The sequence below is a fragment of the Trichosurus vulpecula genome, chromosome 5, assembly GCF_011100635.1.
Source record: "Trichosurus vulpecula isolate mTriVul1 chromosome 5, mTriVul1.pri, whole genome shotgun sequence".
In the NCBI taxonomy this organism is placed as follows: domain Eukaryota; kingdom Metazoa; phylum Chordata; class Mammalia; order Diprotodontia; family Phalangeridae; genus Trichosurus; species Trichosurus vulpecula.
In genome coordinates this window covers 36,166,042-36,179,659 of record NC_050577.1, presented here as the reverse complement: position 1 = coordinate 36,179,659, position 13,618 = coordinate 36,166,042, and the positions used below count along the sequence as shown (strand labels likewise).

Genomic DNA, 13,618 nt, shown 5'->3' with positions numbered 1-13,618 from the left:
CATCGCTGTTCACTTGACTTAAAAAATAGTAAGAATGTAGTCATAGTGAAGAAGTCATTCTATCACAAAATGTACACAGATGGCACTGTTCATGATATGCAAAAATATTTTTCTCTTAAGTAAACTTTATGTAAAATGCCTTCTTGTAATGCATCATTTAATTGACTAAATGCAGCAGAGTTGCAATATGATACCTACAGAAACCAATCAATTAAAAGCTAGAAGAAGAAGGGGGGAGAAAAGTTCTCTTTAACAGGATAAGTTGGAGAACAGCAGGACAAGATTAATTTGGCCTTAAGCTTTCTAAAAACCATGGCAGATTTCATTTTGAAGCTGAGTGGCCATAAAGGACTAGGGAGGCAGGGTTTCTTTCTCACCTCCTGCCTGCTATCTCAGGACTCACCTGTGTAACTGGATTTTCAATGTGACCACATGATACACATCTTGCAGCATGTCTGCAACAGTAGCATCAGGGGCGTCTGTCACATAGGACAGTGGAACTGGATTCCACTTTCCAACTTGGATTAGCCCTATACCAGACAGAGAAGAGAGTGTTGATTCATTAACCCTCTAGTCAAAAAATTATACTGGGACCTTTCCCTATTTCCACCCACCCACCCCCACTTTCCCAACAATACTACGATTCCTACCTGGCTCATTTTAATCCAAAAGGTAGAATGCTAATGAAGATATTTACATTTTAGTTTTCCAGATTATAAAAGAAATACTACTAGATTTTTTTAAACTCTCTGGAAATAAAAACCCATCAACAAAATTTATATGTAAAGTCATATTTCCCCCCAACTTACAGAAAGTTCTAATATGACAGAACTGAAGCAGTTCTGAAAGGCTTTACAATTTAGATAAGAATTCCTACTGCAATGGGAACCAGCACTGAAAAATACTTTACAGCCCATAAAACCATCAGAAACAGAATAAAAGAAACAGAACTAGATATTCAGTCATAAATGCAAATTGACTCTCAACAGTCCATCTGCTCAAATATGCTCGACACTTCCTTGTGGATCCTCAGTGGAGCAGATTATTAAGGTCAATAAGCATACTAATGATTCAGTTGAAGCAATTTAAAAAAAAATCTACCTCAACATTCCACATGAGCAAAATGTGTGTTAACTAAACCAAAATGAATTAAGCCAATTTTTTAAAGTCACAGACTAACAAAAAATATAATCCCACCTCAAATGCATGCCTAAGAAGAAAAACATGCAATGTTTCTTCCATAAAGTACACATAAAGCTGCAGACTTTTTTTTTCTCCAGTTGCATCGATTTTTATTTACCTTTGGCTTGAGCAGCAGAACTGTGAGAATATCCAAGAGATAGCAATGCCATTTCTATCAGTTGGTTGAAAAGCATGTCCTTTCTTACCAACACAAACTCTGCATGCTCCTCCTTACAATCATATTCAATGGAATTTTCATAATGCTCCACCACACAGAAAACAGGTAGCATTGTTCCTATCAAAAAGGCCAAAAAGACAAAAACAAACACAAACCAACAATTTTCAGCAACTCATTCTCTGTTGGGGGGGGATGGGGTATAAGGGAGTTATGAGAGTAAGTCCTTCAGGCAGTGAGATAGAAACAGGGGCGACACTGGCAAGGTATAGAGCACTGAAGCAAATGTGCATTCACGCACACACACACACACACACACACTTTCATCATTATCCAAAAATAAGCAAACAGAAACCGAAGTATTTTCTATGAAATTTGTTCTATTCTATTTATAGAACCATATTTTCTAAATAGAAAGAATGTTCAATTACCTGTCTAGCAAAAGAATAATGTTGACTGGAGAGGAGTAAGTTGGCTGTCTCTGTCCTGTCTGATTTGTTGTGACTGGTGTGCAGGCTGAGAACCCCAAACACATACTGCAGATGTCTTGTGAGTGAGACATTTTAATCCCATCTAGATAATTTTGTTAATATTAAATGATCTCATTTGGGCCAACATCATTAAACTGAACCTCCTTTTGGTGATGTATCTGTCCTAATCTGACTTTATTATTAAAGAAGAAAATCTTACTCAAATTACTCAAGATACTATCTCTTTTGAATATAGCCTGAATGCCAAGGTACATTTGTATATTTGAGAAACATAACTTTTAATGTTATATATTTTATATTTTCTGCTGAAAATATATTATATGAAGGTAACATGAGAATTTTTTGACAAATATTCCTTTTTTTGGTCCAAAGAGGAATAAAAGGAGGAAAAATGAACCTTTTCATGACTTGTGTTAAGATCTGAGTATTTAGGTAATATCTGAGAGTTTTTTCTTCTCCACATGTACTTAGTGCAGCATTATTAATAAACTCAGTGACCAAGAAAATAGCAAATTCAGGTTATTTATTATTTGAGTAGCAATTATTAAAAAAACCAAACATCTTTGTACTTAGTACACTAGCTGAGCACCTTATCATTAAAATTTTACTGGTTAAAAGAAAAGGGTTAAAAAGCAGATGCACAAGAACTGTCTTGTGGCAAGCTGCCAGAAGAATAGCATCTTTAGCATAAATGATGACAAGGGTTACTTTAACAGGGCACCCAGGATCTCCAATTAGTCCGACAATGTTAATGCTTCCGTAAGTAGTGCCCTCTGCACTCACATAAGCCTCCTAACTTGCAAAGGTGTCGAATATGTACTGTAGCTAGAATTATTATTTCTTATTGCCAGTAGAAATGGCCATTACAATCCTCGACTTATGTTTCTACGTAACAAAAGTGACAAAAAAGGGCCATTTTCAACATGCAGATTTTTCACTGAAGCTTCAGTGACCTGTCACAAGAGATTTGTAGCTCTGACAAACTAGCCCCTTTAGGTTTGCTTAGGAAAGCTCACAAACTCACTTTGGTGAGTTTGTGCCCAACAGGCTTAGCGTGAAGAACCAGCTGAAAAGCTTGCCAGTCAGTGTTCATATAGTTCATTCAGTTGTTTTATATGAGTGGGAGATTGGTCAGGAAGAAAGAAGACTTCGGGAGACCATGGCAAAAGTGGTGATTTCTTTATTGGTTAAATGATTCTCTGGAGTATTTTGCAAAAACAAAGAAAACCATTGCTCCTCTTTCTAAGGTAGGGTTTCCTAAGCTTGGCTACAATGTTTACCTGCCACCTGCAGAAAAAGAAAAAAAAAAATCCAGAAATCCTGCATGAAAGATAAAAATATCAATCTTTCTAGCATCTTCATTGTTGAAAATAAATATTTTTATTAACTAAGAGAAAACTCTGTATTTGTAAGTGCTTCTGAAAGAACCCAAAGCATTTGGGCAGGAAGTGAAAATACTCTACTTTGGTTTCCCCTCCCCCTCTTGTCCCCCTGACTTCAAAGAGTTAGGTTAATATAACAAAAGCCCATGCATTGATTTTTCATTTCATGTAATGATACAAAAGTGTGCTACTCTAGGCTGCTCCTTGCAGCTGGGAAATGTTTATAGGCGATGTTGCTATTCAAATAGACTGCATGTCTTTAGACACAGAAATAAGAACATACTGACCAGATTTAGATGTATACTGGAGATAATAAAGGTGGATATTGATAGTGAGACACAAGGCTCATCTGACTGCAAATCAAGCCGCTAAATCTCTTAGTGAATTGTCACTGCTGCTCTCCTGTTTACGTAAAAGGCAGCCAGCCCGCTGCCCTGGCTGATCACTCTTGCTAGTGCTTGGCTAATCCTCCAAGTGCAGCAACTTTATAACCTTCTAGTATTAAAGAGGAGCACATTGGTCAGTGTTCAATGCTAAAAATACATCATGACTTCAACCTGAAGGCAGGGCTAGAGCTTTTGCTGAAGGTTTACGAGTCTGTGTAAACAGCACGTCTACCATAAGGAGCAGTGAAGTCTGTAGAATCCTTGTCTAAAACTGTCCTGGCATTAAAGTTTGCTGTGCAAATATCACATAATACCAGAGACAGCTGAAATCTCCTATTTAGGAATTTATGGAACTTATATGTTTGCAGGCGTCAGAAAGTCTTTTTTATAGAGCCCCAGTGCTTCACAGTACAATATTAATGCACTCTGTTGGAAAAGCCGTAATAAATTATATTTTTAATGCTCTTACCCTGGCTTTCTTAAGATGCATACATTCTTGGCAAACAATCAATAAATAGGGTAATCATGAGCAGAGGCCAAAGAATTTGCTGAAGTGCTGTTTTTCCATTTTTAATAGATAAAGATCTAACAATACGGACTGCTGTGTCTGTTCATTTCGGGATCAATATATTCTTTGTTTTCGCCAAACCAAGGAAAAAATAAATGATTGTATGATAAATGTTATGCATCAAACACAATGAAATTCCACTGCCTTCTAACTTTATCTACTTAATATTCTTGGTTGCTAAAAGGTTGCATTTTTATACTCTGCTTAGCAAATGCAAGAAAAATCTGAATTATAAACATATAGCAATTTACAGAGAAACAAGGACCATTATAAGACATGCTTAATTATATCCAGTATATTACTTGCTTTACATGAATCATCTTGTTGAATGTGGTCAAAGTTTTAGGACACTGTCATCAATTTAATTTAAATTATTTATATGAACACTCACACAACAGAATTCCCAAGAAGCTGGTCTAATGTTGCACATCCTTAATGAAAATGCCCAATTGTAACAAATTTGGAACTAGAAAATATAATCATCTGTTCCTCTATTTTAAATAATGAATCTACTTTTAAAGATTAAACTGGAAAAATTGGTGTCAAAATAATGCAAACCTCATGTCCTGTAGAAATTATTTGTGAAATCACCTCAAAGAAGTTAATAGATGCCTTTCCAATAATTAGTCTCAAGAAAAAGCTCTGCTAATACTCAAATAATATAAAGTTCTAGGATTCTTATTTCTACTCAATGCTACCTTGGTATGACATCTACCAGCATCACATGAGTTCCTGATCTTTTGGAAGACTCAGACACATATCTAAAGTCAAAAGACTCCACCCGGTAGAGGAAGATGCTCCACCCAAATAAGAAGTTCACATTGCCCAAATGTGATTTACATCTGGGCCAAGCAATGCAACTCTTTTCCCAAGTGAAACAGAATCAAAGAAAAGGAAACACAAAGTATGGCTTTTCTCCTTAAATACTCTTGGCTAGTACTCTAAGTTCTCCATTATGCATCTTTAAGATATTTACCTTTTCTAATGTTTGTTTTCATCAGATGTCCAGAGTGTTTTAAAGGCACTCCTTGCATTTTAGCCCCTGTACTTCCAAGTCTTCCTCTTCCTAATGGGCTCCCATTCTGCTCCAAGCGGGCAATTTTGGCTGGTGGACCCTTCGGATCGCTTACATTGTTAGACATTTCTGAATGTTCTTTCCCCTGAGTTGTCTCGTTCAAATGATCCATACTCAGTCCCGCCTCTAAAAATCACCTGCCATGTTTAAAAAAAAAAAAAGTTGTACACATGTGTAAGTATATATGCATGTAAATATTTTGAAGATTTTTGTCTCTCTAATTTATGTCCTTTAAAATGAGCACTTCCCTGATCACAATACATGCAAATAATATTAGAAAAAAAATTAATTAATCTAAATTGCTCACTTTTTCCTAAACTGTTTCAATACATTTGGGTAAAGGTGTGCTGTTTTCTATTTACAGAATTATGTTAAATACATGGCTTTTTTATGGAACAAATGTATCTGGAACAAACATGGCTATAAAATGACTTGAGGATGGTTGTAAACAGTGATTTTTATAATCTTTATAGTGATTAAAAATTAAAAGTTCATTAATGAGTAAAATATTAAAACTTTAGTCAAGGGTACAATAGACATAGTATAAGACACATCTGCACACACACACACACACACACACACACACACACACACACACACGCACACTTTCACAGAGCCTATATCCTGAAACATTTGGCAAGTTCATCAAGACTTTCTATTTTCTTCCTTTACTTTCAGGTTAACATAGGAGAAGACTTTTTCTCCTACTGAGGCCCTGAGACTCCTATCACATATTAAAAATGCAATCAAGTCTATATCGGAGATGTGACTGAACCCATCTGTGTTCATGAAAATGTATCTCTAACAGAGAGAAGTAAAATATTTAAAATCAATGCATTTTAGGTGTTGGTGTACTACAGTCTCTATATGTTTAATTAAAATCTAATAGCCTATTAATGATATAAAAGTACCAATAATTTATGAAACAGAACTTTTTGAAAAATATTTTTCATGTATTCTCTAATCTTAAATATATAGTTCAACTTTAAAAAATTCAACAGTACTGACAACACTAAATTTCTAATCTTCAAATTAAAAAAAATATTCATTTAAAATACTAGCTACCATTTGTAGAGTGCTTTAAGTTTTGCAAAGCATTTTGCATAGGTTATCAACTTCGCTAGCCGATAAGGGCAATTTTAAAAATCAATTTCAAGGAAATAAACAGATAATAGTTTATGGGAATTGTTAATAACAGTAGTTTATAGGAATTGTTACATCTTTTGAATTGAGGTATCATCTCCTTTACGAGGAAGACAACTTGTGACCATTTTGCCAATCACATATGTAAAATACTCAAAACTACGGTCACTAAGAACAGGTGAAGAGAATTATTTTATGAACTACTGTAGTAGCTACAATTACTGTGCATACAATTTAGAAAAAGTAAAATAAATTTGGTAATTAGCATGTTCTTCTAGATACCTTGCAATTCAAAACATTCTATGTAATTTTTTTTTTATGACACCAAAGTTATTTAGGTCCAGATTTGTTAAGCGATATCACTCATTACAATAGAATTTGCTCTAAACATTTTGTTTTTCCTGCTTCAAAATAAGACTACGTTGTCCTATATAGTCAAGTTGGGGTCTGGGGGAGAGGAAAATGTTAATCTGGAGATTTACAAGCAACCTTAAGAATGTCAGTTGAATGACTGTAAAGTTTGTGAAATAACGGTTATTTATCCTTGTACTCTAGGGTGGCATGCTGAGAACCAAAGGTTTAGCATTGATTGTGGTCCCATCTGTTTTTGGTTATGAGTCTCATTAACAATAAATGTGCCTATTTTAACCACTTTTTATCAAGATTACTCTTTTCCATTAATATCAACTGCAGTGTAAAGCCAAAAAGAGAGCTATGATTATTAACTTCTAAAAGCATTCCTTACAATATTACATATACTGATACAAACTCGTTTTTCTAAAACTGGTGTTCTATCTTCATAGAAATTTGGGATTCATTAAAAAATACATAGTGTAGAGAAATATACACATAAAAACATTTTAAAAGTCTTGAGGTTTGGGGTAACTTACAAAAATACATATATCATAGTTTCAAAGATAATGTGAAACATGTAGGTGTCACAGATCTGAAGAACAGGCCAAGTATAGTAAATGAAAGTGATAGGTTGTAATTTAGTCAGCGTATTGAGTACTATCAAAACACTACATAGGTCATCTTAACTCTCTTAGACTACCCACCCATAGGCATCAGTTAAATACTCAGTTATCTTGTAAAAAGCTTTACATTACAAAGCAAAATTACATGCACATAAAACACCTCATTTGCTCATTTAAACTCCATGCCCAAGGCTAAAGTTCACTGAAACCTCAGTTAGGAATAGTGATGAGCAACCCCCAGCATGGCCTGCCCAAAATGACAGCAGCAAAACGTGCCTATTATCCTTAGAGATGCCAGAGAGTTTCTTTTGAGTTTCACGTTTAGAAATCCATTTTAGGGCAATTTAACCCACACATTTAGAGAGGGGTCACTGTCTCTCTCTCTGTCTCTCTCATACACATACACACACACACACACACACACACACACACACACACACACACACACACACAAAACATAAAACAAACCACAAAACTGTTTCCTAAGGAAATTATGTACATAATTTCTGAATGAAATACAAAGATCAGTCATAAGTAATTTCCTCAAAATACTCATCTTTTAAGAATATATTATTTCAGCACTTCAAATTCTTTTTAAATTAGTTATCCCTTAGATCATCCCCTTAGCCTCCACATAACCCCATAATCACATTGGAGAGACTGTTCTCTTATCCATTCCATATGGCCGTCACAATCCAGGCCAAGCTTTCACTGTGACCTTTTAAAGAGACAAAGAAGCAAAGTACTATCTAGAAACAGAAACACTGCAGTTTTACTGAGTGAAATTAGCAAAACCAACCTGAAACTCACCACTTCAAAACTTGACAGCACATAAATAACAAAAACAAAGGAGATTTCCTTTGCAGCCCGAGATCTTGAAGAGGAAGAAGTTCAAGACTGATGTTTTTCTATATCCTTTTTTTTATTAAAAAAAAAAAAAAAGCAGCAGACCTGAAGGCGACTTCCCCCTTAAATTGTATTATTTTGTCTCCCCCACCCCCCTCCCCCCCTAAGCGGGGGAAGGGCAGAAATAAACGTCAAGATGAGGAGAAGCCATGAGCGCAAAAATCAGAATTCAAAAAATGTTGTTTTTTCAAATGTCTGTTGGAGAACAGGGTTTTCGATGGGGGAGGAGGGAGACTGGGAAGTGAGTAGAGAGAAGATAAAATTGATCTGACTAGTGAAACGTTGAAAAAAGCCGCAAAAACAAAGCAAAAAGCGCTATAAGGTCCACAATGAGATGGTGTTTGGGGGTGTGGGGTGTTGGGGGGTGTTGGTCGCTGATTATCTTTTCTTTAAAAGCGAAAAATCACTGCGGACGAGGTCTAATGAGAAAAAGAAGGTTCTCTTCTAGCTCTCTATCTCCTAGGCTCTCCGGCGTAAAAAAAGCATAAAGTCTACTTCGGGCTGTCACTTGGAGTATTATTCTCCAATAACCCTGGAGAACCACAGAGAGGAAAGAAGGGGGGGGCGCAAGCAACCCTTCTCCCACCCTCAATTCCGCCCCCTCCCCAGAAACAATTGACAGTAACATTAACAAGCCTAAACTTTCTCCCTGAACCTCCGAACCCCAGCCAAGAGCTCTACCCGGTGGTAGGAAGGGCGGAGGGTAAAGTGTAGCGAAAAAAATATGGGAAAAGGCACTAAAATACCACTTTTAATTTAGCCTTCGTTCTTCTTAAAAATAGCAGAGAAGATCTGTCCTTTCCTATTTACCCGGGGCTGCTGTGTGTGCCTGAGAGAGAGTAAGGGGGGGGGGGGAGAATAAGAGGGAGAAAGGAAAGAGAGCGGAGAGAGAGGGAGAAGGAGTGAGAGAAAGAGAGAGAGGGACAGGGAGAGAGAGAGAGAGAGAGAGAGAGAGAGAGAGAGAGAGAGAGAGAGAAGGCACACACCACCACCTTCCACCTCCACAACGAACAACTCCTTCCCTCCCCTCCACAAAAAAAAAAGGGGGGACCAGATTTCACTCCTCTATGTCCGAAGGAAGCAACAATAGTCACAATGACGATATTTTAAAAATCAAAGACCCCAACAAAACTGCTCAAGAGTTTCTCAAAATGAAGGGGCGGGGGGGGGGGGAAGGGGGGGCTGTCCTTTTAAGTCCTACAGGCTTTATTCTTGTTTCCCTGGCTGGATAATATGATTATTATGATTAGGCCGTTTCGGTAGTTGTTGCTGGATGTTACAGAGATAGATTGTGTGTGTGTATGTGTGTGTGTGTGTGTGTGTGTGTGTACCCGGACTGAGCCGTGTGTCTCCTCTCTCTCTCTCCCCCCCCTCCCTCTCTCGTCTCTGTCCCCATTAAATTATTAGTTGACTCATCACTCCTCCTCCTCCTGCTGCTGCCGCCGCCGCCGCCGCCGCCGCGCCGTCCCCAGCTCCTGGGCTCTGCTCTCAGCCAGAGCTTTCGGCTGCTGCTGCTGCTGCTGCTGCTGCTGCTGCCTTCGCTGTCCTGGCTGCTGCTGCTGCTGCCGCCGCCGAAGCTGTTGCTGTTGCTTCTTCTTCCTCCTCCTCATTTTAATACAAAATAACACCGAGGCCACCGGCTTTTTAACGCCCCAGAGTGGAGGACGCAGCCTCCCTGCAGCTGCCCGGAGCCCTTCCCCTGCGGCCCCAGATCATCCGGCGCGTCCTGGGAGAAACAGAAAGACAGACAGAGACAGAGAAAGGGAGAGAGGGAGAAAAAGTGGCAGAGGAAGAGGAGGAGGAGGAGGAAGAGGAGGAGGAAGAAGAGAAGGAGGAGGAGGAGGAAGAGGAAGGGGGTGAGGAGAGGGATAGTTGGAAAAGGGGGAGAGTGAAAGGCGGAAAAGGAATTAAAATTTTTTAAAACGAGATAGAGGGCAAAGATGAGGGTTAAGGTTGGGTCTGGGGGAGGGGGCGGAGGTGGGGGTGGCGGAAGAAGAAACCAGAAAGACAAGTAACTAGTGAATGAGTGAGAGAAATAGAAGGGGGGGGAGAACGGGTGCATGGGGGGAGGGGGGAGACTGCGATTTCCGGCACAGGGCGCGCAAGAATTTGTAATCAGCTTGATTAGAGTGAGGCGGCTCTGCATTTATTACACACAATACCCAGAATAACAGGGAGCAACGCAAGAGGCACCACTGGCGGCTGGTAGCGGCGGCGGCGGCGGCGGCACAGGCGAGGGAGGGAGAGTGGGAAAGCCCGAGGCCGGGGCAGGGGCAAGGAATAGGGGAGCGGAGCTTTCCCGGGCCGAGGGGAGTGGGGCGGCGGGCTAACTAACACCTTCCCTATTACAGAGGAGGCCGAGACAGATGGGGCAGGTGTGTGTGTGCGTGTGCGTGTGTGTGTGTGTGTCTGTCTATATGTGTACGTATGTATGTACGGGGGGAGCGAGGAAGATCAGAGATCATCATCTTCGAGGAAAAGAAAGAAAGTAGCGAGGAACAGGGAGAAACAACCACAAACAACCCCGAGGAATGGGGGCTGGGGAGCTACCCCCTCACACCCTCCCCTTCCCGCTCCAGGGCCAAAGAGAAAGCCCCGGACTGGGCACCGAGCCCAGGGAGCGCCAGCCCGCCCACTCGCCAGCATCACCCCGGAGGGGGGAGGGAAAGGAGAAGTCCTCCTCCTGCTGCTGCAGGTGAATGGAGCGGCAGGAAGCCTCCAGGCTGCCACTGGAGCCAGTGCTCCGGGCCGGGGAGGGCGGGCCTGAGCAGGGGTACTGAGGCCTGAGCCCTTCAGGACGCTGGGAAAACCTCCTGGCAGGGACCGGGGGCACGCGCCAAGGAGTGGGGGGTGGGGGGGTGAAGTGGCTGGACAGTCCCAATTCCACAACAAGGCGTGAACAGGTGCAATGGTAACAGCGATAAAACTTTGTCTCCTCTCTTCTCGAGTGTGATGGATGGGCTTCAAAACTTTTAACATCCAAGATTAAAGGCACTGAGTAGAGACAATCTTTCTGTTTACATAACTGACCACAAAACTGCTTAACTACGTTTACCCTGACCCAGGAAAGCAATTTTAAAACAAGAATCCGTTGTTCACAATAGCACAGGTGGTTACAAATTCACTTAGGTCACTAACCAAGAGAACTGCTAATGCAAAGAAAAATATGACATCATTTGATTTGCAGTCTTAAAGCAAGGCCCAAGTAAACTTTGGAAAGTTGAGGAATGGGACATCGATATCTACTCTGCTTGACACAGGACTCCCAACTATAATATGATGGAAATCCTGACCTTATGGAGAAATGATACTTAAAGTATAAGCACTAAGAATGATCCCATAATGTGATTCCTCACTTACGATACTCCTGACCATAATACATGTGGAAGTGAGAAATATGATACCCTTGACCAACATAATCATCTACATTCTACAGATGCCTAGGTTTGTTACCCAGTTAAGTGTTGGGCAGTGAAACATTGAGAAAAAGAGAAATTTAACACTGATATCCTCATATGATACTAATTCAGGAAAATGAGGATGTTAAATATCGTTTAACATAATATGCTAATAGGAAGAGGAAACCTCTTCAGGTAAAAATTTGTTACACAGAGTACCTCCCATTTACACTGTCTACTTCTTCTGTGTACCCTGTTAGTTACGTGTTGTCTTCCCTATTAGAATATGAGCTTCTTGAAGGCAAGGGACTGGTTTTTGCCTTTCTTTGTACCCCCAGAACTTAGCACAGTGCCTGGCACCTATTAAGTACTTAATAAATACTGACTGACAAAAAAGCAACAAATTGCCACACGTAAAGAAATAAGAAGAAAATATGCAAATTAATTTTCTTTAATGCTACCAACACATGCATGTGAACATTCTGTTTGCTTAAGAAGCATGTGAAAAGTGAAAGATAAAACCAAGGTTAACTGGCATAAAGATGTCTTCCTTTTGGGAAAGATAAGTTTCAAATAAAAAGCAATACAAGTATTTTGGAATGGTTCAATTACAAATCAAACAGGCAGGTGATCTAGAATCATAGAAGATGCAACCTAAACCCTGGTGCAAAGTTAGAAAGGAAATCAAGAGAAGAGAATAAAAAGCATGAACTAGATACTATTGAAATAAAAAAAAAAAGGGAAGGGCATTAGAACATGGGGAAAATATAGTCACCGAAAATAACTAAAAACATTGTGCCACACATGCCCTTTGAGAAAAGAAAAAACAGCATATAGCAGATCAAAATAGAGGAAGCTATATAACATATTAGGCAAGATACAGTATACATACCTCATTAATAAATGGCGAACGCAAAAATAACTACTGCTAGGCAGGGATGGTTAATTCAAACTTAGATAAAAAAGGGAAGAGCAATCTATCTCAAAGGAAAACTTACGAAAATGTAAATTCCAACTGAATTTGCATATGGCTCACTTAGAAAATGATTTTTAAAAATCATACTAATTTTATTTTTAAGTTTTTAAGATGGAATCATTCAATCAGACTAATTTATTTAAGAACAGGTGATTTAAACTGTTACAGCCAAACTTTTATTTCACATAAGGTGTACGTGCTCATTACATCAGTTTCCAACAGTAGCTAATACATTTTAAATTTTAAATGAATTAAAGATTGGCCACTGAAGAATACAATGTTAAAAACATGGAGTAGGCAATCTAAAAATTTATATATGCATACAACTTTATATCAGGTTACTGGGGAAGATAAAGAATTCAGAAAGGCAAGTACAGATATAATTTGAATGGGAGGGGGGAACCAATTGTTAGATAGAAATATATTGTAAAAATATCTATCAGATCATTTGCACAACCACAAGAAAACTCACAACCGTTTTATGAAAAAGTATATTTACCCCACAATCCTAATTACTTGATTAATGGAAACATAAAAGGGATAAGTAAAAATTAATAATCCCACTTCAAATGTGCAGAAAACCTTTTATCCAGGGATCAGAATGTGCTTTAATATATACAAACCACACAAAATAAAGAATGTAAAGAAGGAGGGGCATATCAATAGAAAAGGGAGAAATAAATCCAGTAATAATTGAGAATCAAGGTGTTTATTAATGACATTATCATGGACAGTAAGCAAATATAGTAATATCATGTATGCATTAATCACATAATCACATTAATCTTACATCAGACACTTCCTCTATGCCTGAGATATATGATTACAAGAAATACCTTGGAGGAAACAGCACATATGCATTTATACCTTAGAAGTTGTATACAGTGCTGATGAGCTTAATTACTATGTATTATCTACCTCTGTTAGAGTGTTCATTATACCTCTGAACATTGACCAGT

General features: G+C 38.8%; 1 protein-coding gene across 3 annotated transcripts in view; it reads right to left on the bottom strand.

Moving 5' to 3' along the window:
- Positions 1-9,144, bottom strand: part of SATB1 (SATB homeobox 1) — a 94,707-nt gene extending 85,563 nt beyond the window's left edge. For 2 of the 3 annotated variants that reach the window (XM_036759971.1, XM_036759973.1), the window contains exons 1-4: positions 8,190-9,144; positions 5,161-5,396; positions 1,301-1,477; positions 404-530 (exon numbers count right to left, since the gene is read on the bottom strand). In XM_036759971.1, coding sequence (XP_036615866.1) covers positions 404-530; positions 1,301-1,477; positions 5,161-5,371 — 515 coding nt within the window. In that variant the 5' untranslated portion in view covers positions 5,372-5,396; positions 8,190-9,144. Of the gene's footprint in view, positions 1-403; positions 531-1,300; positions 1,478-5,160; positions 5,397-8,178 lie in introns of all 3 variants that reach the window. The other variant, XM_036759972.1, reaches the window with a different exon arrangement.
- Between the last annotated feature and the right edge of the window lie 4,474 nt (positions 9,145-13,618).